This window comes from Cucumis melo, chromosome 5, assembly GCF_025177605.1.
Source record: "Cucumis melo cultivar AY chromosome 5, USDA_Cmelo_AY_1.0, whole genome shotgun sequence".
In the NCBI taxonomy this organism is placed as follows: Eukaryota; Viridiplantae; Streptophyta; class Magnoliopsida; order Cucurbitales; family Cucurbitaceae; genus Cucumis; species Cucumis melo.
Window position 1 is genome coordinate 20,223,372 of NC_066861.1, and position 27,447 is coordinate 20,250,818.

Here is a 27,447-nt window from a genome sequence, read left to right on the forward strand (position 1 = left end):
GTTATTTTATGTTTGCATAATTTATTATGGTGCTTTTTTACTCTTGTTTCTACTTATTTAATTTTTCTATTAAGTATCATTTTGTTTCTTATTTAACATTTTCAACTATTTCTAATAAAAATTTTCAATATTTTAAAATCCTTCCAATATAAAATTCTCCAAGTTTTAAAATCTTTCACAAAACTCTTTTTTTAAATCATTTAGAAAGTTTTTCTTTTAAAGTTATAATTTTTTTAGGGTTTTAAATCTATGATTTCATAAAGTTTCTTAATCAATCTTTTCTAATAACTTATATCGTTTTTCTTAAACAAAATCCTATAACGGAATCTAGGAAATTTGGAAGTTCGATTTCCTAGAATTCTTGAGGTTATAGATCACGTCTTTGAGAGTCCAAGATTTGATCCCAAGAAAAAATGATTTAATTAATGTTTTTTTTTTAAATCTCTTTATTAGAAGGATATCCTACGATGGATTTTGAGAAATTGTCCTAATTTCTCACTTTCTTGAGGTGAGAAGATTTTCTTTAATATAATCTAATTGATGGGATGCTTCCCACTTATTTTATGAGATCATTGCTTCAAATATTGGAGTAATGAGGGGTAAAATAAGACATTAGTTTTAAAAAAAATTAAAGAATATTTTCAATTCAAGATTTGAAATTTGGCTACCGTTTCCTAAATGAGTGTTGTGAGGTCTAACACCTTCCTCATACAAAAATGACTCCCGAACTTAACTCTAGATTTCACAAACCATTTTTTAACGATTTTATTTAAAAAGTGTTTACTATATTTCAGTGTTCAAACATACCGTAAAAAGGATTAATGGCGACTCCTATTTTGTTTTAAAACTAACCGTTTTAAGGACGTCAGCCGCTCTACAACTGACGAAAGAAGCGACCACCTTACCAAGCTTCTGCTTAATTTTGGAAACTACTCTCATATGCTGAGCTCTAAACAAAAGGAGTCCCTTTCATGGTCAACTGAGTCAAAGGACTGGCTATACGAGAGAAATCTTCCATGAACCTTATGTAATAACCTGCTAAATCTAGAAAACTAAGAACTTCACTGACTATAGAAGGTCAAGGCCAATTGGTAACAGCTTCAATTTTTGCTAGGTCTATAGAAACTCCCTCAGTAGATACTACATGGCTAACAAAAGACATCTTCTTCAGCCAGAATTCACACTTAGAAAACTTAGCATATGACTTATTGGCTCGAAGAGTCTTCAAAACCTAATGTAAACATAGCGTAGATTTGGTGTCGTTATGTTCATGAATTTTGAGTTTTTTATCACGAAAATGAGTGCAAGGCATCTCCTACAGCTACAATTACCTAGGGTACCCAAGGAACTTGCAAAACCACAAATACCTATTTTGCCAAAGTTCGAGCTTCTTCCTCTACCAAAGGTTGAGTTACCTTCATTGGCCCACCTTCCACCTTTGGAAAAGCGTAACCTTTCTGAATTGTCTCAACCTCATATTCCTAGATTAACAAAATTGCCAAATGTGTATAAATTAGAACTTCCTAGATTATCGGAGTTGTCCATTCTCCTACATTAAGTTTTACCTACGCTTCCAAAGAATTTGCCTTTCACTTAATTATTATTCCCCACTCCACACAACTAAAAGCAAATCCTCCCGTACCATATTTGATCTATTACAATGGATTTGAATATTCATTTATATACAACACAACAAAAAACAAAAACTATGTTGTCTTTTCCTTTCATTTGATGATTATCATTTATATTAGGCTTGAAATTTCTATGTTTGTTGTATCTTTCTTGTCTTCTAGATTTAAAACATTATATTATAAATGACTATTTCATTTCAGGGCATTTATAATTAATTTTATTCTTTATGTTCATTGCTAACTCTTGTCGAATTTGATTTTCTTCTTCGTCACTATATAAGTGCAACTTAAATATCAAACTCAAGCCATTTAAATGGATATATATACGTAAGATTAGCCACAGTAAAATATATTTGAGGATGTTCGACCTCTTAATAGCATCATTATTTCAATTATTAATTATCTCCCATAAAAATTATATAATCATTTTCCTTTATTCTATTATTAATGGCATCCTTAAACATGATTTTAAACTACGATAGTTCCTATGATTAAGCCATCGAAAAGGAAGGTACACCTTGTTGGTATAGGTAGTTACTTTTAATTCTTTTAAGTCTTTCTTAATCGTACTTTCATGACCTCATTTCATGTCCTTAGGATCCCTCTCATTCAGATGTGATATCGGTTCATTCATGTTTCCCTCCTAAACTCGGGCATTACATGCCCATCAGCTTCCACTTGGTTTGTTCTCAAACCACATCTTAGTGGGAGAGGTTTCGATACAAATTATAACGACTCAATTCTCCGTACTAAGCTGAGGTCATTACTACTAAAAGAAAATAAAAACTTTCTTAACCAATATGGAAATTAATACCAACTTTCATTGAAAACCTCAAAAACCCATTATATTTTTAAATAAATAAAAGTTTGTAGAAATAAGATCTAAAACAAAATCCTAGTTTGGTCCCTATCTACTTTTAAAGAAAAAATAGTCAAAAAAACACAAAAAAAAACACTAAAATCAAAACTAAAAGGTAAAAACAAAAGTAAAACGTTTTCCTATGGCAAGTCATGGTCATTTCTTGTCTTTCGGCAGCTTCCCTCTACCTTTACCTTTACCTCTACCTCTACCTTTACCTTTTTTTGAAAAATTAAACATAGAAAGAGTAAGTATAAACATATACTCAATAAGGAACCTACTACTAGTCTCGTAAAGTGTCTATTAACTTCCCATTAGAGTCCTATAAAGAAGTACCCCTAAACTGGCACATTCCCAAACACACACAATCTAATGATCCCAAAGGAACACATCTGGTCTTGGGTGAACCCAAAGGAACACCTAGGACAAAACTAGTCTTCAATGAACCCGAAGGAACACTTAAGACAATTAGACTGTAAGTGACCCCGTCAAACCACTCATATACGTAACATCTCATGACAGACTAGTGATCCCGTTGGACCCCACAACCATAAAATGGTGGTGATCTCTACGGACACTCATATGTATACAACTGTAACAAATAAAGTTAACAGAATACCCAATCTATAGCATATAGCACACCATAACATCATAAGCATGACATGAATATTAATTCTAACGTCCTTAATCATGCGATTAAAATTTCATGCATCATCTTTAACGTGAATCAGTCATCATCAACTTAATGTCAGTCATAACTATCAGTCATCAACATATGTCATCAATACATTATGCATCTTAACTACATTAATGCATAACGAAGAAATTACATGCAAGCTCTTAACTTCAGTACGAAGGTCTAGTAGGAGAATCTCTTACCTCGAGATTAGCAAACAGATAAATATGCATAATAGCAATAGTCAACGTTTTCCAAATAGACAATTCCTAAACATAAATGAAACTAAATTAATAAATTCCTCAGCTAACTAAAAGCCCAAAATCATATTAATTCAACTTACCCAAAATTAAGGTTGAATCCAAATTATTCTTAATTGGGAAAATTTTACGGCTCAAAATTTCAATTAGATCTGACTAATCCTTCATGAAAAATATACCCAGCTTAAATCTAAAATTAAATTATTTAGAGTCCAAAATTAATATCGCATGGATATTATCCAAAACTCATTAAAACTTACCAAAATAGGTAGAAAATGATCAAAAACGGCCTCGTGGTCAGCTAAATGTAGCTAAATGAGTGTAAGGAATCTCCTACAGCTACAATTACCTAAGGTACCCAAGGAGCTTGCAAAACCACAAATACCTATTTTGCCAAAGTTCGACCTTCTTCCCCTACCAAAGGTTGAGTTACCTTCATTGCCCCACCTTCCACCTTTAAAAAACCATAAACTTTCTGAATTGCCTAAACCTCGTATTTCTAAATTACCAAAATTATCAAATGTGCATAAACCAAAACTCCCTAGGTTACCTGAGTTGTCCATCCTCCTACATTAAGTTTTACCTACACTTCCAAAGAATTTGCCTTTCCCTTAATTAGTCCCAACTCCACACAACTAGAAACAAAGTCTCTTGTACCATATTTGATTTGTTACAATGGATTTGAATATTCATTTATATACGACACAACAAAAAACAAAGACGATGTTGTCTTTTTCTTTCATTTGATGATTATCATTTATATTAGGCTTGAAAATTCTATGTGTGTTGTATCTTTCTTGTCTTCTAGACTTAAAACATTATATTATGAATGACTATTTAATTTAAGGGCTTTTCTAATTAATTTTATTCTTTATCTTCACTGCTAACTCTTGCCGAATTTAATTTGGTTCTTCATCGCTATATAAGTGGAACTTAACTATCAAACTCAAGCCATTTAAATGGATATGTATGTGTTAGATTAGCCACGGTAAAATACATTTAAGGATGATCGACCTCTTAATAGCATTATTATTTCAATTATTAATTATCTCCCAAAAAAATTATATAATCAGTTTCCCTTATCTATTTGCATCCTTAAACATCATTTTAAACTACGATAAAAATATTGAATTCCATTGGTTGGGTTGATGTACCATCCATCGCCATCATCATCTACATAATATCAATCATCAACACAAGTCATCAATACATTATGCATATTAGCTTTATCAATGCATAAGGGAGAAATTACATGCAAGCTCTTAACTTCAGTTCGAAGGTCTAGTTGGAGAATCTCTTAACTGAGAGGTTAGCTTAAACAAAAATTATTCCTAACAGCAACAGTCAAAGCTTTCTAAATAATAGACCCCAAACGGTAAGGTAGAAAAATAACTAAGTTCAATAGTAAATCTAATGGTTGCTTAAAGACCCAAAAATCTATTTAATTCAACTTATCCAAAGTTGAGGTTGAATCCAATTAACATTTAATGACTATTACCCAAAACTCATTAAACTCACCATAAATAGTTCAAAATAGGTGAAAAGAGGGCATGAAGCTGCTGGACGGCTCGACTAAAGGGGGATGGCTTAGCTTACGACTCAGAATGGGAAACAACTTGCTCTCGACTTGGTGTGCATGTGTATGGCTCGAAACGAAGGAACTCGGCTTGGAAAGGGAATGATTCTTCCACACGGCTGGAAGAGAAAAGGATTAGCTCAGATGGCACTTCGAATGGTGGCCAACGATGGAGAGACGCGACAGTCGAACAGAGACGAGCAGAGACGACCTGATGCGTGACGAAGAAGTTGACAAAGACAAGAAACAATGCTTGAAGTGATGACTTTTGTCATTTGTAGAGAACGACTTAACAGAAGTGAAGACATCTACTCGCGGTGGAGGGGTTGATGGAGACAACGAGGACGCAGCTGAATAGAGGTGGAGATGGGCGGCGAAAGGTGAAGCTAGGATTTTTTTGTGTGGTGAAGAAGATGATGAATAGTTATTGGACACGCTTCACGAGGCCTTAAATAAATAATAATCAATATAATATTATTATTATTTTCCTTTTTTTTCTTTCTTTTTCCTTTTCCTTTTTCCTAATAAAACAAATCAAATCTTCTATCTTCATTTAATACCCGATCAAATCATTCTTTTTCTTTTTTTTTCTAAAATAAAACCAAATAACTCTTATCCTCTCTCCTCATTTAAACTCTTCCATCATATCATCTCATACCTTCCCTCTTTTCAAAACATCATAAATTTTTCATAAATAATTATATTATCATTAATATAATTATTTTTCTTTCCAAAAATTAATTATATGTACAAATTTATATATAACTAATCAGGGGCCGTTTGGGGGAAGGGTTAGGTTATGAGGGTTATTGTTATGATGAACTTAGCGTTATGATAGTATGTGTTTGAATGAATGGTTATGTAGGTAGTGTTATAATAAGACGTGTTTGGGGGGAAGGGTTATGGTTATGAGGTGGTTATGATAAGATCTGTTTGAGGAAGGGTTATGTAGGTAGTGTTATGAAATTTATTTTTTATATATTTTTCTTAAAATTCGTATTCTAAATCCAATACACAAGTTTCGTATATTTAATTTACCAAATTATCATATTTTCGTAAAACAATTTTCAGCATTTTCTTTAAATGTGACGTCTATTTTCAACATTTTTACGTGATTGTTACGTGCAAATAAATTATTAATTTTTTAAAATTTGTATTCTAAAACCAACACACAAATTTCGTATATTTAATTTCCCAAAATGTCCTATTTTCGTAAAAAAAATTTCCAATAATTTTTTTAAATACGACGTCCATCAACCTTTTTTACATTATTGGTGCATGCAAATATTAGTTTTTTTTAATTCATATTATAACTCCAATACCCAAATTTTGTATATTTAATTTAACAAATCATTCTAGTTTTTGTAAAACAATTTACAAAATCTTTTTTAAGTAATCATTACGTGAGAATAATTTTTTATTTTAATTCATATGTTAAATCAAGTACATGAATATTGTATATTTAATTTAACAAATCGTTCTAGTTTTTGTAAAACAATTTGCCTTAATTTCTTTAAATACGACTTGAAATTTTCAACTTTTTTTTAAGTAATCGTTAAATTGAATAAATTACTGTTTTTTCTTTTAAAATAAAAATTATAATGAATTAATGAAGATATAAAAATAAGGAAGAAGAAAGAGAAAAGAAAAAATATTAGCATAATTTGGTAATGATTTTAGATTCAAAATTTAATTGAAATAAATTTTAAATCAAATATCACCATTAAATTCAATCTTTTTAAAGAAAATTCTTATACATTTAAAGTTTAAATACTTTTTAAAATATTTGTTATATATATTTTTAGGTTATTTAAGGATTCAAAAGTTATTTAATTTAATCTTAAATCGTTTGATTTTGTTTTGATTTTTTTATAAATTTAATAAAATTCATTTTTTAGAAATTCATTTAACTTAAATTTATCGTAAATAGTTTAGATATAGATAGATTAGTTTTAAAATAAAATATTTGGAAAGGTGAAAAACAAATAAAAGACGTGAAATAAAAAAAAAAAGTTAAATATGAGGACTAAATGCGTAAACAAGTCACAATTAATATTTAGTCAAAATTAATTTCGTAAAGAAAATAAATTAAAAAATAATATTCTTTTTAAGATCATTAAATTAATTAGTAAAATTATGGAAAGTTGAAAAGGATTATGATAATCCTAGTATTATGATAATATGTGTTTGGGGGAAGATTTATTATTGATAGTGTTATGATAATATGTGTTTGGGGGAAGAATTATTATTGGTAGTGTTATTATAATATGTGTTTGGGGGAAGAATTATTATTGGTAGTGTTATAATAGTATGTGTTTGGGAAAGGGATTATTATAGTAGTGTTATAATAATATGTGTTTGAGGAAAGAATTATTATAGTAGTATTATTATAATATGTGTTTGGGGGAAAGATTATTATTATAGTATTATTATAAAATGTGTTTGGAGGAAGAGTTGTGATTGTAGTATTATTATAAAACTTGTTTGGGGCAAAGATTACGTTAATTAGATTTATGTTATTTTTTTTTAAATAAGGAATGTTAATATAAGAATAAAAAATATATAATTTTTTTTTCATGATCAATATTCAATTATGTAATTAGAATAATCTAAACATAATTCTGTAACTAGGTTTTGAAAATATAATTCTCTTACGTTATGTCGTCCAAAATTAAATCGTAAATCCGTAAATTCATTAGCGTATTTAAACCAAATTATTTCCACGTATTAGCAACTTATAAATATTGTAAAAAAAAACTTGAACGAAAACACTACATTAATAGGATAATACAACAATTCATACCATTACATTTTAAAGCGAAACGAAAATACAAACTAATTAACTTCAACAGAATTTAAAGTTCGTTATATAATAAGACATAACAAGTTAGAAGAATAACATATAGTCCAAGTAAGAAAAGTTTCATTAATACAAATAAAACAAACTAACTAGTCATTGGTTTTCTTGAAGAATGAGGCTGCAGTAGGGGTACTTCATATGGTCGGGAACTTCAAGGAAAGCTTTCATGTCATCGACGTTACGCATAAGTATACGCATTAAGCGACACCTATCCATCAATGTGAGCTCAGGGATGGCCTCCAAATGTCGAACAATCTCTTGACGTGTTTGGGTAGCATCTTGACGTTGTAGGATAGGCCATTCAGCAATGCGATGAAGTTGTTCATTTCCATACTCAATGGCAGTACGAACTATGTCCCCACTATCTGTGGCATGTCCTGGACGTTTCCGCTTAGACCCGCTTGAAACATTTCTACGTTCACTGACCCTAGCGGTTCTTGTTTCCATCAAATCATCAGGCGACATGTTCAATCCCGGACTGTACATTGGCGGAAAGTCCGTATCTGGCATAGCATCAGCAGCTCCTGCGTCATACCCAGGAGGATCGTTTGACCCAATGTCCGCAAAACTCTCAGCCTGACCTCCTGTTGCACGATCTTTGCCAAACACGTACGACAGTTCGTCATAGTGGACAAACGACTTATTAAGGAGGCCTTTCGCCGCCGGATGACTCTGTATAAGTGCAATAATAAATTATTAGTCCATGTATTCAAATAATCAAACAAGTGTTCAAATATCTAGTAACGCACCTTTACCCAATCGTCAAAGACTTCTTTCTCAGCGACGATGCATTTTTTTTCATCATTCCACCCAAAACCACTACAGTTTGGGCCACGCATCTCCGCAAGTGCGTGAAACATTCTCTTCATCAATTTGATTCGACTATCGATGGTTGAAGCATGGATATTAGAACCTGGGATCTTGAACGCCATCATTCTCGCCAGCTGATTTAAGTACCCGGGACGAAAGGTCCCATTGTCGGACCTCCACCCACCAGCATTGACCAACTCCACGAGGCACTCCACGAGGCCTGCCTCTTCCTCTTTAGTCCAAGTATGTTTAGGTAGTCTCGATGAACTTGTCATGCTAGACGTAAAACGCAAAACATATTAGTTTCATTAAGTTCCGTATGATTAGATAACATACATACGATTAATTTCATAGTACAATGAACTCCTGCTGAAAAACAGTTTGGCAGTAAGTTAATTGGTTAACCAATACATTCAAAATAATCATGTTACAAAAACTATGACAGAATAAGACTTATTGGCAGAACTACTTAAGTATGAAAATGAACGGGGAACATTTAATTTTTCTATTGGTTACGCAACTCCCATTCAGTAAACATTTCTTCTGCAAGGTTGTCCCTCCATTGACTCCACTCATTCGACGTCTCTATGTAATGTATGTCATCCGCGGCAGTAGTCGCGTGGGTGGAATCAACCTCATCTATGTTGTCTTCTATATCAAAGTTCGTCATCTCCCTATTGATAAGGTTGTGGAGGAGACAACATGCGAGTATTGTGCGACATTGAACTTCTACAGGATAGTATGACTTTCCCCGCAGTATCGCCCATCGACCCTTCAAGACACCGAATGCTCTTTCGATTACATTACGAGCAGAAGAATGTTTCATATTGAAGAACTCTTTCGACGTTAAAGGTGCATTTTCAGGGCCACGCCATTCTTGTAAGTGATAACGTTGGCCTCTGTATGGTGCCAGGAAACCCTCCGCATTTGGGTACCCGGCATCAACCAAGTAGTAATAGCCTGTAAGCACAATGCACGATTAAAATGTCGCAGTTGTTACTTCTAAAATTCCATTCATAGGTACAATGCCCTTGTTACTTACCCTTGGGCACCTTAAGCCTATTAGGTCTTGAAAGGGCATCACGGAGGATGCGTGAGTCCGCAGCTGATCCTTCCCAACCGGCAAGTACGTAAACAAAATCTCCTTTCGTGTCACACACGCCAAGTACATTTGTGGCCACCTCCCCCTTGCGTGTTCTATACCTAGCCCGGTCACTTGCTGGAACGTTGACTTTTATGTACGTGCCATCTAATGCACCTAGGCAATTCTGCACCGCATAACTAAAAATTATTGAGAAGAACTAACGTCGTTGTGTTGGAAGTACGTAGTTCGAGACAAATGTGTACCTCAAACCACCTCCATCTTTGATCTGTGCATTCATTAGGCACTGGTTGTGGTTTTTTCAACAGCTCCTCATGAAGTCGAATGACAGCCAACAAGACCATGTTGAAATGGCGGGAAATTGTCTCACCCGACCGCATGAACTCTCGTTGAATGACACGATTTTTCACATCGTGCGCAAGAATGTGGAGGAACATTGCTACCATCTCCTCAACATCGACGACTTCCGTCGACGTTAGTCCAGCAATGGTCCTCAGTAGGTGACACAGAATGGCGAAACATCTTCGGTCCATTCTCGTACTTTGGCGACAGACAAGGTCTGACCCATGAATCATGCGAAAGTAAGCTAACTGTCTAATCCTATGCCTAGTTTCATACGGGATGTGCGTTATCCTCTTCGTATCATTCTTCAAGAGCTCCAACATTAGTAACAACTGTCGTTGGGATGCTATGAACGCATTTACAATAGACGCCAACTCGTGTTCATCCATTCTAAATTATAGATTGACACCCTGTTGTTAACCTAATCACATAATACCAATGTTGGTTTTGAAATGTTGGAAATATCTTCAAAGGTAAACTAAGTTAATATGTTTACAAATTAAGTAATTGACTTCTACTACTTTTTTGAAAATACGTTTTTGTGCAAACTTCATTTATGTTTATGTTTTGATTTATGTATATATGGAAGTATACGTATTTAAATTTCCGAAATAAAACATATTGCTAATTATCAATTGAAATCTATCGTGATAATTAGTTTACGAAATAAAACATATTGCTAAATAGTATCATCCATATAATTTTTCTTACGTGACATTTATATAAAAAAATTTCCACCTAATATAAATTATATTGCTCGTAGGAAACAGACTTCTAAAATTAATATAAATAGTAGCATTCAAGAAATCAATTCTTTTTTCTTTTTATACTTTCCCTTATTCTCGTTATTATGCATCATCCTGTATATGTCTCCAATTTGACCACTCAATTTGTATTTTATAGCGTCTCATTGTTGGAACGTTTCTATATTCTTTAATGTACTCTAAATAATTCAAAATTACAAAAGTAATTAAATAACATTTTTTTTTATAAAAATTCACAAAATTGAAAACTAGTCAAATTAAGCAACTTTTAATCTACCTCAAAATTAGATGTGACTACAACTAGTACAAATAATAGTTTTTTTCTTTGCAAAAGTAAACTAATATTTTATTTCGAAAATAATAAAATTTCAAGTTATGGTTGGAAAAAAACAAACAGATTACAAAGAAATGGAAATTACTTAGGTGGTTGGTTTCTTATTTTTTTTTAGAAGAATTGTTAATGGTCGAAACATACCCTAAATAAAATGAATTTGTTACCTATTGCTTCATCATTTATGAAGAAGGGGCACGTTCATTGTGATTTAAAAAAATTTTAAAAAGACTCGAGCAATGCTTTTTAATTAGTTAAAAACAATTTTATTTATAGTATTTAAAATGTATTTTATTTGTAGTACAAATTTCAAAAGTATTGATTTTGAAGACATGAGAAATGATTTTAAACTTCCAAACATGCAGTGGTTGGAAGACATACATGATCACTCACCAACACAACAAAAAAGGAAATAGAGGACTATTTGAAAATCTAGAAATGACACATTCCGTATGATGGTTTATTGGAGATATATATATAGACAGCGAGAGAGAGATAGAGAGAGAGTTAAACAAATGTAAACGTCTGAGGATTTATAATTGAAACAAAAATGTAATAAAACAACTAAGTACAGGAATATATAGATGGACTTCGTCAAAGAAGGAGTTTTATAACCGTAGTACCTCGTTTACGAATGCTTCAACCTTTACAACCTGAAGATATAGACAAAAAAATAGTTTGTTATTACATATGCGTGCCGGTAAGAATAACGTATTGTAAAAAAATGAATGACAAAACGAAAATGAAACATACCTTAACCGAAACGAAACTTCACAAATCCATGGAACGGGTCAAAAAATCAAACAAGGTGTGAGTACATAATGTATGTAAAAGAACATAGCCTCAGAGTTAATTTGATTACCGCAAAGACGTTCAAGAAGAACGCAGTTACGGTACCATTTTTTGCGGTGGAGTTCATAACATCATATGTAAAACAGAAGCAACCAAATACAGACATAAAATACAGCAACCATTACTTGTGACAGTGCAGAAGGAAACAAAGCATTACTTGTCACAGTGCAGCAGGAAACAAATTTACAAAAACACTCTTTTGTAAAATACAGACAAAGGCAAAGAAGGCGAAACACAGAGTTAATTTGATTACCGCAAAGACGTTCAAGAAGAACGCAGTTACGGTACCATTTTTTGCGGTCGAGTTCATAACATCATATGTAAAACAGAAGCAACCAAATACAGACATAAAATACAGCAACCATTACTTGTGACAGTGCAGAAGGAAACAAAGCATTACTTGTCACAGTGCAGCAGGAAACAAATTTACAAAAGCACTCTTTTGTAAAATACAGACAAAGGCAAAGAAGGTGAAACACAGGGGCTGAATTGAAAAAAAAAATTAGCATAGTTGAAAAAATATCAATTGTCGTTGGAAACATGATAAACATACCATATAACAAAGAATGGAATGCAAGTATAACAATGGAATTTGAATAACATACCAAATACAAATGCAAGTATACCAAAAAGGATAGTTAGTTGAATATGGAATGGAAGGAGGAAGGGTCCATTATATAGTAAAGGGAGTATAAACCAGCAGTAAAGAAACCCAACAAGAATCCCATAAAAAAGGGGATTTCACAAATTCAGTCAAACTTGAAGGAAGTAGGTAATCTTTTTCAACAGAAGCACACAGTATCCATGACATTATGACATTTTTTTGAACAGTAGGCAAAACAAATAAAAACATGTTCAACAGCATGGATATTACCACAAAATTTAGCTCATTAGGAGGCAGAAGAACATATGAATTACAACATATGAAATACATGTGAATAACAGAGAGTGCGGATGATAGAAGAAATTCGGAATTCATATGAAAAACAGAGAGCGCGGATGATTAATGAACTTCACAGACGAGGCAGTAAACAAAATTTCAACATAAGGCCTAAATTAAACTCAGCACCGCGAAGAGGAATAAATATTAGACTGATAATAAGAAAAAAAATTGCATAATGTAATCAGATTGACCACCACAATGCTCATCATCGGCTGACCATACCTTTGGTGCACACCGAAGACCCCTGCCGTGCTCCGCCATGCCCGTACTCGAATTCCTTTCACGATTTAGTGTAGCATCTACCATAAATGGTTGTTCGGTATGAAAAAAGTGTAGTAAACTCGTTCTAGGACTGGCAAGAGTGGGGAGCGGCAAGGGTTTGTTCGGCATACGAAGGGTATGGAAATATGGAGAGAGGATGAGAAATGTTTCGGAGGTCACGCACGTTGGTGGCAACCGATCAACGAAACAGAGAGATTAAGAAGGGTTTCGGGAAGAGTAGGGCAAAAAATGGAGGACGAAGAACACGAACATCTCCTTCGAATTCAACGAAGGAGATGTAAATTAATTTCAAGACGGAAAGAGAAGAGATCGGTAAAAGGGAAGTAATCAGAGAAAAAAAGGGAAGATAATGAAGGGAAAACGTTAGGAAAATCGCGAGAAGATGTACGGCATCAGATCGGAAAATGGTAGGGTTAGGAGACGCGTACGACGGCTAAGGAAGTAGAGAAGATAGGTTAAAAGGGGGATTAGGATAACCCTAATCCCCTTTCAACAAAATACTTGGGCCAAACAAGGTTTGGCCCAAAATCTTTTTCCTTTTCCCTCTAAACCCGAGGCCCAAACACACCCATAGGGTTTATGGGGGAATTGAAGAGGGATTAAGAAGAAAAAAAATGGAAGAGGAGTAATGATAACCCTTTCCAAACAATGTTTGGGTACCATATTCCAATTCTAATAACCCTTGAACCAAATAGATCCTTAAAATTAGTGGACCAAAAAATGAATTTGTATATTTTTTGGCTCCAAGTTTTATTTTTATTTTCGAGTTCATTTTTATATCCTTGTAAATTTAATCAGCCACAATGACAATTAATAAAGCTAAGAAGAAGGAGAAAAGTAGGATAAATTTTAGGAAAATCCAAGCTTTCCCAAGACGGCTCTTTCCCAAAACTTCATTCAAATATTTGAAAACTTTTCATCAAAAACTCAAATCTCACTCTCTAAAAAACACCCTCCAATCGTTATTTGACGCGTGTGATCAAGAAGACAACCTTCTTTTGTGTTTTATACCAACAGCGTTTATTTTTTCCGCTCACTGTCCGAAAATCCTTCAAGTTTCGAGCCAGACCCGCTTCTTCAACCTCTCTCTCTCTCTCTCTCTCTCAATTGCAGACTGACTTCCTATGCTCTCTCACTTCAATTTGTGGGTCAACTCGGTCTGATCCGGTTCACTCTCTCTTCTGCTCTCAAGATTACTTCTTTCCTCACTTGGGTTCTTCCTCACTTCTTCACTTTTTGCTCCTTTTTCGAATTCCTTCAACCACTTTGCTTCCTGGGATTTCTAGCTGCTTCCGTATCTGGGTTCTCATTCTTTTGAGCGTTGGTTATCGGAGTCGTGGTGTTCGAGCTTTTGTGGCAACTGTTTTAAGGAGCCCCCACTCTGATTTTGGGAATTGGGGCCTCTTCTTTTTTGGATTCGAAGTTCTGGGGGTTTTTAATTAGCTTCGCCTTTGTTGTTTTTTGTTACTGGAGTTTGTAGTTGTTGGGGTTTGTGTTTGGAATTAGGTTGGAATTGCTTAATTTGTGTGTTAAAGGTTGGAAATTGAGATTTTTTTTTTTGGTGGGTCGGAATTAGGGTTTCTGTTGTGAATTATACAAATTTGTTTGGTTTTGATTCGTACTGATTGTTTATGGTGTTTTTGGTGGTGGAGAAGATGGGTTTGGGGTTCAACTGTATCTGAGACCTCTTGTTGGCTTAGAATTTGGGATATTCTCTTGCTGGGTTCTTTGGAGATTTTAATGGGATTTTGCGACTTCAGGAAGGTTTGGGAAACAGTTTCTGTGTTAAAGTTAAGGTTCCATAGGTGAAGTGAAAGATGTTCTATTCTCAATTCATATTGGCCAAGAAAGGGCCGCTTGGGACAATATGGATAGCGGCACATTTGGAGAGGAAGCTGCGGAAAAATCAAGTGGCGGACACTGATATCGGGGTCTCAGTTGGTTAGTTGCTTTTTTATTCTATTTTATTTTATTTTTCACTCTGTGTTCTTGGCTCTTTCATTTTTCCCTTTCCTTCTTAGACAAATCAAATCTTTTTTCTCCCCTCTTGGAAAAAGCTTGGTGTAGTGTAGATGAACTTGACCAATCCCAAAGCTGTTGACTGAAAGTACGATTTGCGGGTTACTCTCCTTCCCCCTTTTAGTAGCATTTAGTGGTGTAATTTCTCACTAGTGAAGCCCAAGAATCCTTTTCTTTTGGGGGATGAATTTAGCAGTTTTAGGATGCAATAGTTTCCTGTGCGGCTGTACCTCCCTTACAAGTTGAAAGAGCAAATTATTTTTCCTGTGCATTGGTGGATCTTTTTACATATAGTTGTAAGAGCTGATCGATTTTTTTTTGTGTCCGAATGTTTTTGGGTACTAATCTTCTTTCAAATAGATGTCGTAGCATACAGCAGCATGATCTGTCTGAATGAAATTATTTTTGGTTATGGAAAATATGTCTTACTTGTGCTTGTGCGGTACTTCTTTTAATGAGAGATTATAGTGTGGTGGTTTTAATCTAGCCTACAATGTTTGTCATTTAAGATGCACGTGTCTGTGACTGGTTGTGTTCTGGATCTAAGCACTGATGTAGGTTGGTAATTATATCATTATTCACAACAAACAGCTTTTCGCTGTTAAAAATAAGAATACAAGTGTGATCCAAGAAAAGCTTCGATACTCAGCTCTACAGAGTTGTCTCTCTGTAATCTTTTTAGCTTTATGGAGTACTGATAACATTAGTAACAGGTTCTATCATGTTTCTAATGAAAGATTAGTTTTCCAACCGAAAGAAAGAAAAACAACCAATTTTTAGTGGCAGAAACTTATAGTTTGTGATATTATGGTTCCAAAGATTGATGCAATATTTTAATTTGTGATAGTATGATTCCAAGATTACATGCAATATTTTACCTTTTACAATTTTTGGGGGAATCAAACCTTTGGAGATTGGACTCAATTTGCCTGTAAATGATAATTTAAAATGCCATATGAGGCAATTTTTTATTTATTATTTGTGTTTCCCTGGTAGGAACCTAGGAAATTACTTATCTTTTCAAATTTTTGGAACAGATTCAATTCTTTTCCCTGATGTGCCAATTGCATTGCGATTGTCCAGCCATCTTCTTCTTGGGGTGGTGAGGATATATTCTAGAAAGGTGAATTACCTATTTGACGATTGTAGCGAAGCTTTGCTTAAGATAAAGCAGGCATTCCGTTCTACTGCTGTTGATTTACCCCCTGAAGAATCTACTGCTCCATATCATTCTATCACTTTGCCCGAGACTTTTGATCTTGATGATTTTGAGCTTCCAGACAATGAAATTTATCAAGGGTTAGTTCAAGGATTTTCAGTTATATTTCTGAATATGATAAACCAGCAGCAATAGCAACTAAGGTACATTGTAGAATTTTCCCCTCTGTGAATGACCTCTAAGTTTGTTGCAGTAATTATGTTGATCATCACGTTAGTTCTCGAGAGCAAATTACACTTCAAGATACTATGGAGGGTGTAGTCTACACCACTTCTCAATTTGGCTTGGATGGTTAGTATTCTTTGCTCCATGTTTCATGTGATGATACTTTAGTTTTATAAAGGGCATCAAGTGTTGATTTGACAAATTTTAATTTTCTTGGCTATGCAGAGCGATTTGGTGATGGTGATGCTTCACAAATTGGTTTAGATCTTGAAGAGGTAACATAATAATACAGTAAATTATTTGAGGAGGCCGCATTAATGTGTTTGCTAGTTTTGCACTGTTGAGAAAATATATTTTTAGATCTAGTATAACAGTTATTAGGAGGGGTCATCTGAATAATTTGTCACATTATACAATGTCTGTTTTGAATATCTGGTTGGATGCTGATGAATGTAGATCTTTTGATTTTCTTTTATAAATGCAGTTTCCTAAATGAGTTGGAATTTTTTATGATTGAAGTCTTTGGTGTTGAATTAAATTTATTAGATCATGATGGGACTGATTTGTAGAGAAAGAAACAGATTTCATTAAAATTTAAAAGTTGAGATATATGACAGAAAGGTTGATACATCCCATTCCCGAAAAACGCCTTGGAGCTTGTTTAGAAAGTTAAAAGCACTCTGTGGTGCCAATATTTAAAACTAAGCAATTACATACTTTGCCCGAATGAGATGATTATCACAAAATAATCTAAAACATATTTGTTTCACCAAAGTTTCGGTTTTACTATGCTCATGTAGTGTATTATTCATTATCAAATGTCTAATTTTGTTGTGTACATGCAGTTCTGTCCATCGTATTTTCTCCTTTTGGTAGTCCAGAACTGTTGTGATTATCCTTTAGTTTTGGCTTTTAAATATCTGTTTATGTTTTTTTTTTTAATTTGTTTCTGTACTGCCCTTGCTTTTGGTCATCATTTATCGTAATATAAGTTCATTTATTGATAGGAAAAAAGCTAGAGAAAAATGGAACAAATGCCCACTATTGTGTTTTTTGTTGGGTTTCAGTTTTTCCTTTATTTCTATTTGCTTTCTCTTTTTTTCTGGGTTTCTTGTTTAATTTATTCCTCCCTCTTGTTTGTAATTTTGTCTTCCCTTTCCCACCTACCGGTGTGCAGGAACTCTTTGTGGAGAAGATCACTGTTAAGGACCATGATAATATTTCAGAGTAAGCATTTTTATATCTATATGGGATTTTAAAGCTTGTTGGCTCTTCTTAATCTTGTTATTCATAAAATTGGAATTCTGTATCAATTTTCACCATAAAAAGAACAAGATCCTTACTAGAAGTGCAGAATTTCTGATTGACTAAATTTTCACCATAAAAAGTATTGTTGGAGTGTGTGTGTGTTTTAAAATGTAATACATAATTTTAAATTGATATAATTTTTTAGTTTTTATTAGAGTGCTTTATTCAATTTAGTTTTTAAGAATGATCAGATTAAATCGAAATGCTTATGTGAAGTATGAAGAAATAGGTATTTACCTTGTAAACTAATCAAGTATGTAAGTATCTATATGAATCTGACTGTATGAATTGCTAGGATAATTTCCCCATAGCATCTGAGATCGTCATCTGGTGGGATTAGTTTTCCTTTAGCAGATGCTTTTTTTGGATAAGAAACATGTATACTCATAGAACAAAAGAGAACAATCTAAGGGCATGGGACAAGAAGGCCCTCCCCAACAGAAACTAAAGAATAATGGCCTTCCAATTGTGGAAAATCATAGAAAGGCTGTAATTACAAAAGTGTTTGATGTAATTCATATTCCACCAAGAAGTTGTGTGTTGACACAGTCCAAAAAGAATCAAAAGAATTATAGTTCTCTGATTACTTTTGAGTCTTGTGATTGAAGCCTCTATCTTTTAAGGTTATCTACAGTCTGCCAGTTGACCCATGAACTCATATGTTTTGCTCTTTGTGTGTGTTGTTGCAGTAATGATCCTCCAACGCCTTCTCAATCAACCTTCTTGAAAGACAAGGATGAAGATATGGAGGAACATGTAGAAACTTTTGCAACAGTGCAGGTAATTGTTCAGGTTAATAGACATATTATGATTTTAGCTTTCTATTTGTTAATTGTTTGTTCACTGTAGCTTATGTAAATGATAGAATCTATTTATACAAATTGGTAAGAGTTGGCCACAAATTTTTGGTTCGTTTGTATGTTATGCAGGATCCATCATCTACTGTGAGACAAGTGCATGAATGCAACTTGTCAAGCATACAGGATTGTGACGTTTCTTTGAAAATGGAAGATCATGGTACAGACCTGGAAGCCATTGGAATTGAAAATAATGAATCCAGGAAATCAGATATTTATCGTGGTACTACTGACGATTTGGATTGGTCTTCCCATAATGATTTGGATTATGAGACTACAAGAAGCATGCAGCCTGAAGAGAATGGCCATCTTTCTAGTGACCCAGAAAACAAAGATGGAAAACTTGAACAGTTTTCTTTGCCAACTGATGAGGCAATGGAAAAGATCAAAGGAGGTAATTACATTTTAATTCTTTCTCACTCGTATTGTTTTCTAGAATCCTAAGAATTATCCTTTGTTGTTTCTATCGAAAAGATAAATCCTCTGCTGTAAAATGCTCATATATACAGATGCATTGGGTGGCCCAAGCACAGGGGAAGAATTGAACAATGGAGTTGTAATAAACAATGAGCCTGAAATGACCTTTCTTGATCACGTTGATGCAGAATATGACCGCAGCCAATCTACATTAGATGCAACTATGATGTCTCCTAGCCGGTCCGGTGTCACACCTGATATGGAGGACTTGGGTCATAAAGCTCCTTCAGATGCCATGCATGCAACAGCATCAGAAGGTGGTTTGATTGGTGATCAACTATCCTCAAATCCCACGGACAACTTGGTTGAAGTGCTCTCACCTGAAAAAGTTGCTCCAGATAGAACGTACCAAGAAGAATCTCCTGGTAGGCCTGAGGTTATTGATGCTGAATCTAAGGAATTTCAGGAGCCAAAAGACACTGAGGCTCAGAATTCTTTCAATGGTGAGGAAATTACATCCATGGAGAAGTCTGTGCTTCAGCCATGCAATTCCCATGCAATGGAACCTGATAGGTCATCTCTTGAAGGTGATCAATTGGTGGTTTTAGTATACTGTTATGCTTATAAAAATGCCAAGAATATAGGATCCACCTTATTCTTCTGGACCTCCCATGATATACATTGTATTGAAAATTATTTAGTTAATTTTTTGTGATTTTAGGTGAAAGCTACCAGGGAACCGATGCTGTTACCCAAAATTTGGAATCAAGTGAGAAAGCTGGTACAGAAGTTTCTGAAGACGGACAAGCTGGTTTCAGGGATTCTGACAAACCTTTGGATTGTGCATTATCTAATGATATTTGCACAGAGATTTCTAATAGGTCTCCCACCTCGGACTTCCCTGCACCTGAGAAGTTTCTTTCTGTACCAGAGGGCCTTACCGAAATGCATGTTGACAACTTACCATTGGATTCTTCATTGGACAAAGGAAATTTAATTGAAGATGATGGAGGTGTTTCTGGAACTAATCTTATATCGGGAAAGAAGCGAAGCTTTACTGAAAGTACTTTAACAGCCCAGAGTTTGAACTCAGCTGAGTCAGTTGGGGTGCATCCTTCTAAAAAGGTTACAGAATCCATTCCTGATGATGATGATTTGTTATCATCTATTTTAGGTATTATTACATTTCTGTTGACGTCTGAGAGAGTGTGCTAATTTTTCTGACTTTTAACTTGGTAATGGTAGCCTGGGTGTAACTGAGTAGCTTTTCATGTTGATTTAGTTGGAAGAAGATCTTCAGTTTTGAAACTGAAACCGTCACCTCCTGTGCACGAGACAATATCCCTGAAACGCCCAAGATCTGCACTTCGAGTTGGCACCTCAAAGAAGAAGGTGCTTATGGATGATGTGATGGTTTTGCATGGAGAGTATGTATCATATGCATCTATTTGTTTATTTATACGTGATGTGATATTTAAGTTGTACTTTATTTCACAAGTTTTCTATATAGTTCTTAAATTTCTTGCATCTAAAGTTTCCTTAAAATTTATATTTATTTATTATGGATTCTGCAAGCTTATTAATTTGTAGTTCCTTGTTCCTTAAGTTTTATTGATAAAAAATTCTGAAGTATTAAGTCACAAAGTATGAGATTTTGTCTGTAACATACTATTTTTTAATATTTTACTGAAATGTTTGTTTTTTGGTATATTTTCACTATTTATTTAGATTTTCACTGTAGTAAATTGACCTTTCCTGCTGAGTGTTGAAACACTAATAGCATGTGTACTATTATTGTTCAGCACAATACGTCAACAACTTACAAACACTGAAGACATACGTCGTGTTCGGAAAAAGGCACCTTGTACTCGTTCTGAAATTTCAATGATTCAGAGACAATTCTTAGAAGATGAAATTTTCAGTGAATCCATATATTCAGGTATTTTGTCATTATTTAGACAATATTCATTTCCATCACCTTCAGCAGTAGTAAAATTTTGTTAATGAAGATTAAATGTGTTCATAATATCGTCTGTACTTGTGAATGAATGAAAAAACAATTATGTTTTCTGCACGTTCAATTCATTGAAAAACATGTATGTTTTCTGCACGTTCAAATTTCACTTGGCCCTAAGTATAGACATTCGATGAAGGAGTTAATAGTAGAAATCTTTTTCATGGATTTGATTGAAGATGACTTGATAGATCTTGTGATTCTTTGTTATCTGAAGAACGAGGGAACGTTCCATCAACCACCTCTTTTAAGCCTCTAAATATATCAAGTTTTTCCTCTAGTAATATCCTCCCTGCCAAAAATTTCCTGGAATTTCTTTTCTAATGCAGTGCATAAAAAGTTAGATATGTTTTTTTTTAACCACTGCAAAGAATATTTGAAATTGAATTGCTAAAGTTAAATTGACGAGTTGAGAGTCTGACTAAATTGAGTTCTTCCAGTTCCAAACTTAATACTGGTCACATATAACTCTAAGGTTTTGATATGTTCTAATGGACTGCTACACTACAACTTTCCCTCATTTTCTATTTTGTGAACCACATAAACTCGCAAACCCAAACTACTTGTTACTGTCGTATGCCATCCACTTGATTCATTTGAAAATCTCCAACATCATTTTACTAAAGAAGCTCCATTTTTTCCTTCACTTGTGAATACCAAAACCCCTAAGATCTGATGGGGGATCGGGAGTCAATTCTATACATCTAGATGTTCCAATTTCCGTTCCTATGCCACTCCAAAAGAAATCTCTCTTTTTTTTTTCTCAATCAGATAATATATTTTCTTTAGTAAATATTTTCATAATATTTCCTTTAAAATGAAATCAAGCTTTCCCTAAGAAGGAAATTTTGTTGATGAAACTTTTGTCACAGAGAAATGGATTGGTTGTAACTACCTTACTTGAACTGGATCTGTTGTGTAAATTGTATAACTGAGTCCTTCAGTTCTAATGATAATAGATTGGTAGTATTATAGTATTTGGAGCTGTTCCATAGGTATTTCATTGCTTGCATTCTTTAAATAATTTCTTCTTGCTAGCTAGTTGAATAATTTTTTGAAGGCAAGGTGTTTTCCGTATGCTGTAGGCATCTCCAAGGAGCTGTTCTCATTGCATGTAGAAGCATTTGACCTTAGTGAAATCAGGGTTTATGAGAAGGGTCCATTCAGTGCTTCTACTGAGGCAGGAAACGATATTGAGTCTGCTGTCAGGCCAAACACCACTGAAGAAAGTGCTACAGAAACAAACCCTGAAGCAGTGGTTGACAAAAATGATCTCGAATCTCAGCCTGCTGAGGCTGCTGTTCAGAATGAAACTGAGTTAGCCCAAGACTTAACATTGGAGTGTCCTGATCTTGATGTTCAAGATCAGCAGCAAGTGACTTCAACCAAGAATGCTGGACTGGAACCCATGGGAGAGATGGAAAAAATAGATTCTGAAGCGGGAAATGTTGGTGGTGCAGTCAATAGCTTTGACATTCCGGAGTTAGAGTTGCCATCCTTAGCCATTGGGGATAAATATGATGATCCAAATGCTTCTTTGCAGATGGATATTTGTTTTTCTTCAGAGAAAATTTTGGAATCGCAGCCTGGTGTTGAAGATACTCTTACAGTGGAGACAGGGAATGTAGGTCTTGACAGTGTTAATACTAATAATTGCACTGAAATCAGAGATAATGTTGACGATGAAAAATCTGATCACAATGTTTCCCTTGTAACCTCACCTCGAGAAAATGGTGAATCCAATTATCTGACACCCGAAAATTGTGACAAACCTGTTAAGTTAGGGGAAATTGATGTGGATGGAGTAAATACGACAGACTTTGTTTGTGATGAAAAGGATGCGGCTTCTCTTTGTTTAATTGATGGAGCTCAGGTGGATTCTCACTTTTCATCGGGATTTGATATGGATTTTAAAAGTACCTCCTTCAATGAAGTTGTAAATCCGGAGTATCCTGAAGAAGTTGATTTGCTCAATATTGTGGACACAGAATTGAATATTCTTGACCATCCTATGGAAGACCGTGGTGTATGTTCAATTTTTTCCCTTCCTCGTTCTCTTTTTATTCTTTTTAAAACATGAAAGGATCTTAAGAATTACAAGTTTCTTTTGCAGAAAAATAAAGGGGGGGTGTTGTAATTTAGAATTTCTTCTGATGTTCCAGTTTATTCTTTTTAAAACATGAAAGGATCTTCTGATGTTCTCTTTTTATCCTAACGTCCTTGTCCTGTTTAGGGAGGAGACAGCTGTTAGATGAATTTGTGGGTTCTTAATGTTTTACTAATCAATATAAAGGTTCGCGTGTAGTTTTACTAAAATCAAATACATATTTTTTATAAAATTTCTAAAATCTTTTCTTTTCATCTTTCATTGAAAAGTTGTTTCTTATTATTTTTTTGTAAACAGTTCCCTAAAACTGTACCCATTTTACACATCAGTACTTGTTTGTTTCCCTTGTTTCTAAAATTTCTTTGATGTGCAGGACTTCGAGGATGCTACAGTGGCGAATGATATAGGTTTGCTTTTCTTTTTGGTTATTTTGACATTCTTGATTCTGTTTTAGTAGTGTCCTTAGTATCACCATAATTCCCTCCGGTCATAATTCTATGGCATCTATATTCTTATTTTGACCGATAGATATTGTGTTCACATAGTATTCCTATATTGATTAAAGAAAAGGAACGCAAATTACAGACAGCAGCTTGCCCTCTTCTCTCTCCCCATGGAATTTTACCCTCATATCATATTTCAATTCCTTTTTAGAAATTGTATGTGGTTTTCTTGTTGTTTCTCTTCTTCTTCTTCTTCTTATTATTATTATATATTTTCATTACCTGGACAGTAATCTTCATTTCATTAGTAAAATTTCTCGAGAAAATCAGATTCTGAGTTTTTTCTTTCTTTCTTTCTTGTTTATTTGTTTTTATTATTATTATTTTTTAAAATTAAAAATTAATATTTGAGGGGCCAAATTATTGTTTTACTTAAGAGCAACTCTTGTTATGCTTACTGATGATATGTTATTTTCCTCCAGAATTTTTGAATGAAGATGATGACGATGAAGAAGACGAGGACAACATGCAATTTGGTGGAGATCCTAGCTTTCTTGAAAACAGTGGATGGTCTTCCCGCACCAGGTATGTGTTTTATTGCTTGGATATACATATATTGTCTCTTCTGTTCTCTTTGATGTTTGGACTCGTGGTTTTGCTCTAAGTTGAAAGCTACTTGAATTATAACTGCACATGCTGATAAAGGATAGTTGCCATTTTCTCATTTTGGAATTTTAGAATTTGAAGGTTTTTTTGGCTCACTCTTTCTCTTGTATATTCTTTTGTTTTATATTTTGGTTTGGACCGCAAATTGTTTGCATCATTTAGCTTCACCAATCTTAAGTTTTTTGGATTGAAGTTAATTCTAACAATTTATTAAACAGGGGACAACGTATAATCTAGCTACTTTGGAATGAAATTAGAAAGTTACTTGTCTTTTCTTTTTAATGTAGAAAGCATGCTCGGGTAGTTAATCTTTTTTTAGGTATTCAGTTGTTGTAATGATTCTGAACTTGAAAAAAACCGTGAGTGATATGTAATTAAATTTTCCTTCAACCACTAGCTGAAGCTTTTGAGTTTAATTGGTGATTTAAGATGGTATCAGAATTCATTAAACCAAAATGGATATTCGATCCAATAAAATAAAATTAAGGTTCAATCAAGATTTGTGAACCCGACACCGTCTTGAGGAGCATGTTGAGATATTGAGAATCCTGCATTAGATTCTAATGGGATTCACACTCTTTATAAGATAGATGAGTTATTCCTCTTGTTGTTAATTGGTTTGAGATGGAACCTCATACTATCAAACATGGTATCAAAGATTGCTTGAGGATATCTTGGGTTCAAGCATCTGTATTGTTGTTTTCTCCCCAATTAAAATTGATTTCCACTTGTTGTCTTTCAAGTATTTCAAGCCCACAAGTGAGGAGAGTGTTTGTAATATATAATTAATTTTACCTATACCCACTATTGTGGACACAGAATTGAATATTCTTAACCTTTTGGGTGAATTAATGATTTAAGATGATATCAGAACTAGTAGTTGAACATAATGTTCTTAAAATAATAAACATAGGCTGGAGTGGATAATTAGTGTGCTGTAACTTCTGACCGTTGCAAACTGTTCTGAATGTCTGCTGCTTAGAAAGCACTAAACCTGTCTACTTTTTCATTGAATAGCATGTATTCCAGAAATTTGATTTGCGTACCAAGTCCCTCATATCACGTGTCTCTTTATTTCCAATTCATCGGAACTAATCACTATTCCTTGTTACAGGGCTGTTGCCAGATATCTTCAAAATCTCTTTGATAGGGACACTGTACATGGGAGAAAGGTTCTTCACATGGATAGTTTACTCGTTAACAAAACTCGGAAGGAAGCATCAAGAATGTTTTTTGAGACATTGGTACGTCATTTTGTACCCTCATGTACTTACATTTTTGTTTCTATGAGTATGGTTTCCTAGTGGTCCTTGTGCATTGCTTTTGAATACCACTGTAGGTAGAAAACGTTTTAAGAGATTAGTGTTCAGATAAGTGACATCTGCATCTTATGTGTTACTCTCTTGATCATGTAACAAATATTACCCACCTCTTACTTCACTTGTAAAATTAAAATGCATTCGAGCTTTCAGGTTTTTACTCTTAGTTAATTTCCATTTTAGTTATGGCAGGTGCATTGGAGTTTTAGAAGTTTTCTTTTAGTTTGTATGGGAGGATTGAATCTTCTAAACCATTCATGCCGTTGTGGGATGGTGGAAATTTTCTTTCACGACAAATTTTTCATTGGACATTTGGAGAGACCTTAACTGGTTTAGAAAATGTGCCACCATCCAGTAATAAGCATGGAGATTGAGCTAATAGAGACCAACTTAAAATTTATAAAAGTCTTTCATTCAGTCTCTGAGTTCTCGCCACCTGCCTATATTGACGTCTTCTGGTTTTTGTGTTCTTGAATATATGTTTACTTTTCGTGCTAATTGGAACAAATTTTTTTGGCTGTTCATTTATATTAAATAACTCTTTCTCCAGGTTCTCAAGACAAAGGATTACCTCCATGTAGAACAGGAAAGACCCTTTGACAACATTAGTATAAAGCCAAGAATAAACCTCATGAAGTCAAGTTTCTGATTTACTTTAGGAAAAGGCAGAGATACACAGCTGGGAAAAAAACCAAAAAACAGAAAACCAAAAAACAAAAAGGCTCCGGTAGATGTTAGTTCGGCCGATGCTCCACTCGGGATGTCAATAGCTTTTTTCATCATCAGAAACTCCCCTTCCCAACAAAATAATCTTTTGTATTTCTTTCTTCTTTCTTCTTTTTTTATTATTATTTATATATTGCTTTGTTTAAGATAGACGTTTACTTAAGTGCTCAGTGAGTCTAACAGTGAGGTCAGGTTGGGTCGAGTCGAGTCAAGTGGGCACATCGTATATTAATGTGTTTATTGTACCCAACTTTTGTACTATGACAGATACTCTCATGTATATATTATCTGTAAAAATAGTCTCTTGCTATTGAAGATGCTGATTTATTTGTTAGAATCACCTATGATGGAGTCAGCTCAAATTTGAAAGCTTTACTACAAAAGTTTGGATTTGTAAATATCAGAATGAAAATATATCTGTGAACTTGAGCAATCTACTTTGCATTTGGATTAGTTAGAGAGATTATATGGACTTTTCCCCATGGATTTTGATCAAACAATAGCAAAGATAATTTTGGAATTTATATAGATCAAGTGAAGGGATCCATGCTAACTAGTAAGTTACATCTGAGTTGGGCCTTAGTTTCTTTATTATTAACAATAAGAGTTGATTCTTTCATCTCCACATTTGTTGGATTCACAACCATTTATAGTGTAATCACATAAAATATGATAGTCCAGAACTATAACTTTTCTCCCTTTTTACCTCTTAATTTCCACTCTATGGTTCATTTACTACGGTAGAACACAATAAAATATAACTATTTTACTTTCAATTTTTTAAATTACTGAAATACAAGTTTATGAAATATTTGTATATTTTAATGTTACTGTTTGAGGGCAAAAAGGCCATATGAGTACCGATATGTTATATTAATTATCCACGTGGAGATGAGGTC

General features: G+C 34.0%; 1 protein-coding gene across 2 annotated transcripts; it reads left to right on the forward strand.

Moving 5' to 3' along the window:
• The first annotated feature begins 14,314 nt into the window (after positions 1-14,314).
• LOC103485906 (sister chromatid cohesion 1 protein 4) lies at positions 14,315-26,888 on the forward strand. Of its 2 annotated transcripts, none has more exons than XM_008443686.3 (16): positions 14,315-15,229; positions 16,345-16,606; positions 16,720-16,817; positions 16,917-16,966; positions 17,869-17,918; positions 18,689-18,779; positions 18,929-19,250; positions 19,366-19,860; positions 19,995-20,447; positions 20,556-20,700; positions 21,076-21,212; positions 22,373-23,313; positions 23,768-23,801; positions 24,320-24,422; positions 25,618-25,747; positions 26,373-26,888. In XM_008443686.3, exons 1-16 carry the CDS (start codon positions 15,106-15,108, stop codon positions 26,469-26,471), a joined length of 3,534 nt encoding a protein of 1,177 aa, XP_008441908.2. In that variant the 5' UTR covers positions 14,315-15,105; the 3' UTR covers positions 26,472-26,888. The 2 variants fall into 2 exon arrangements, with proteins under 2 accessions (XP_008441908.2, XP_016899503.2); XM_017044014.2 differs by having other exon boundaries at positions 19,462-19,860.
• Positions 26,889-27,447: the final 559 nt, after the last annotated feature.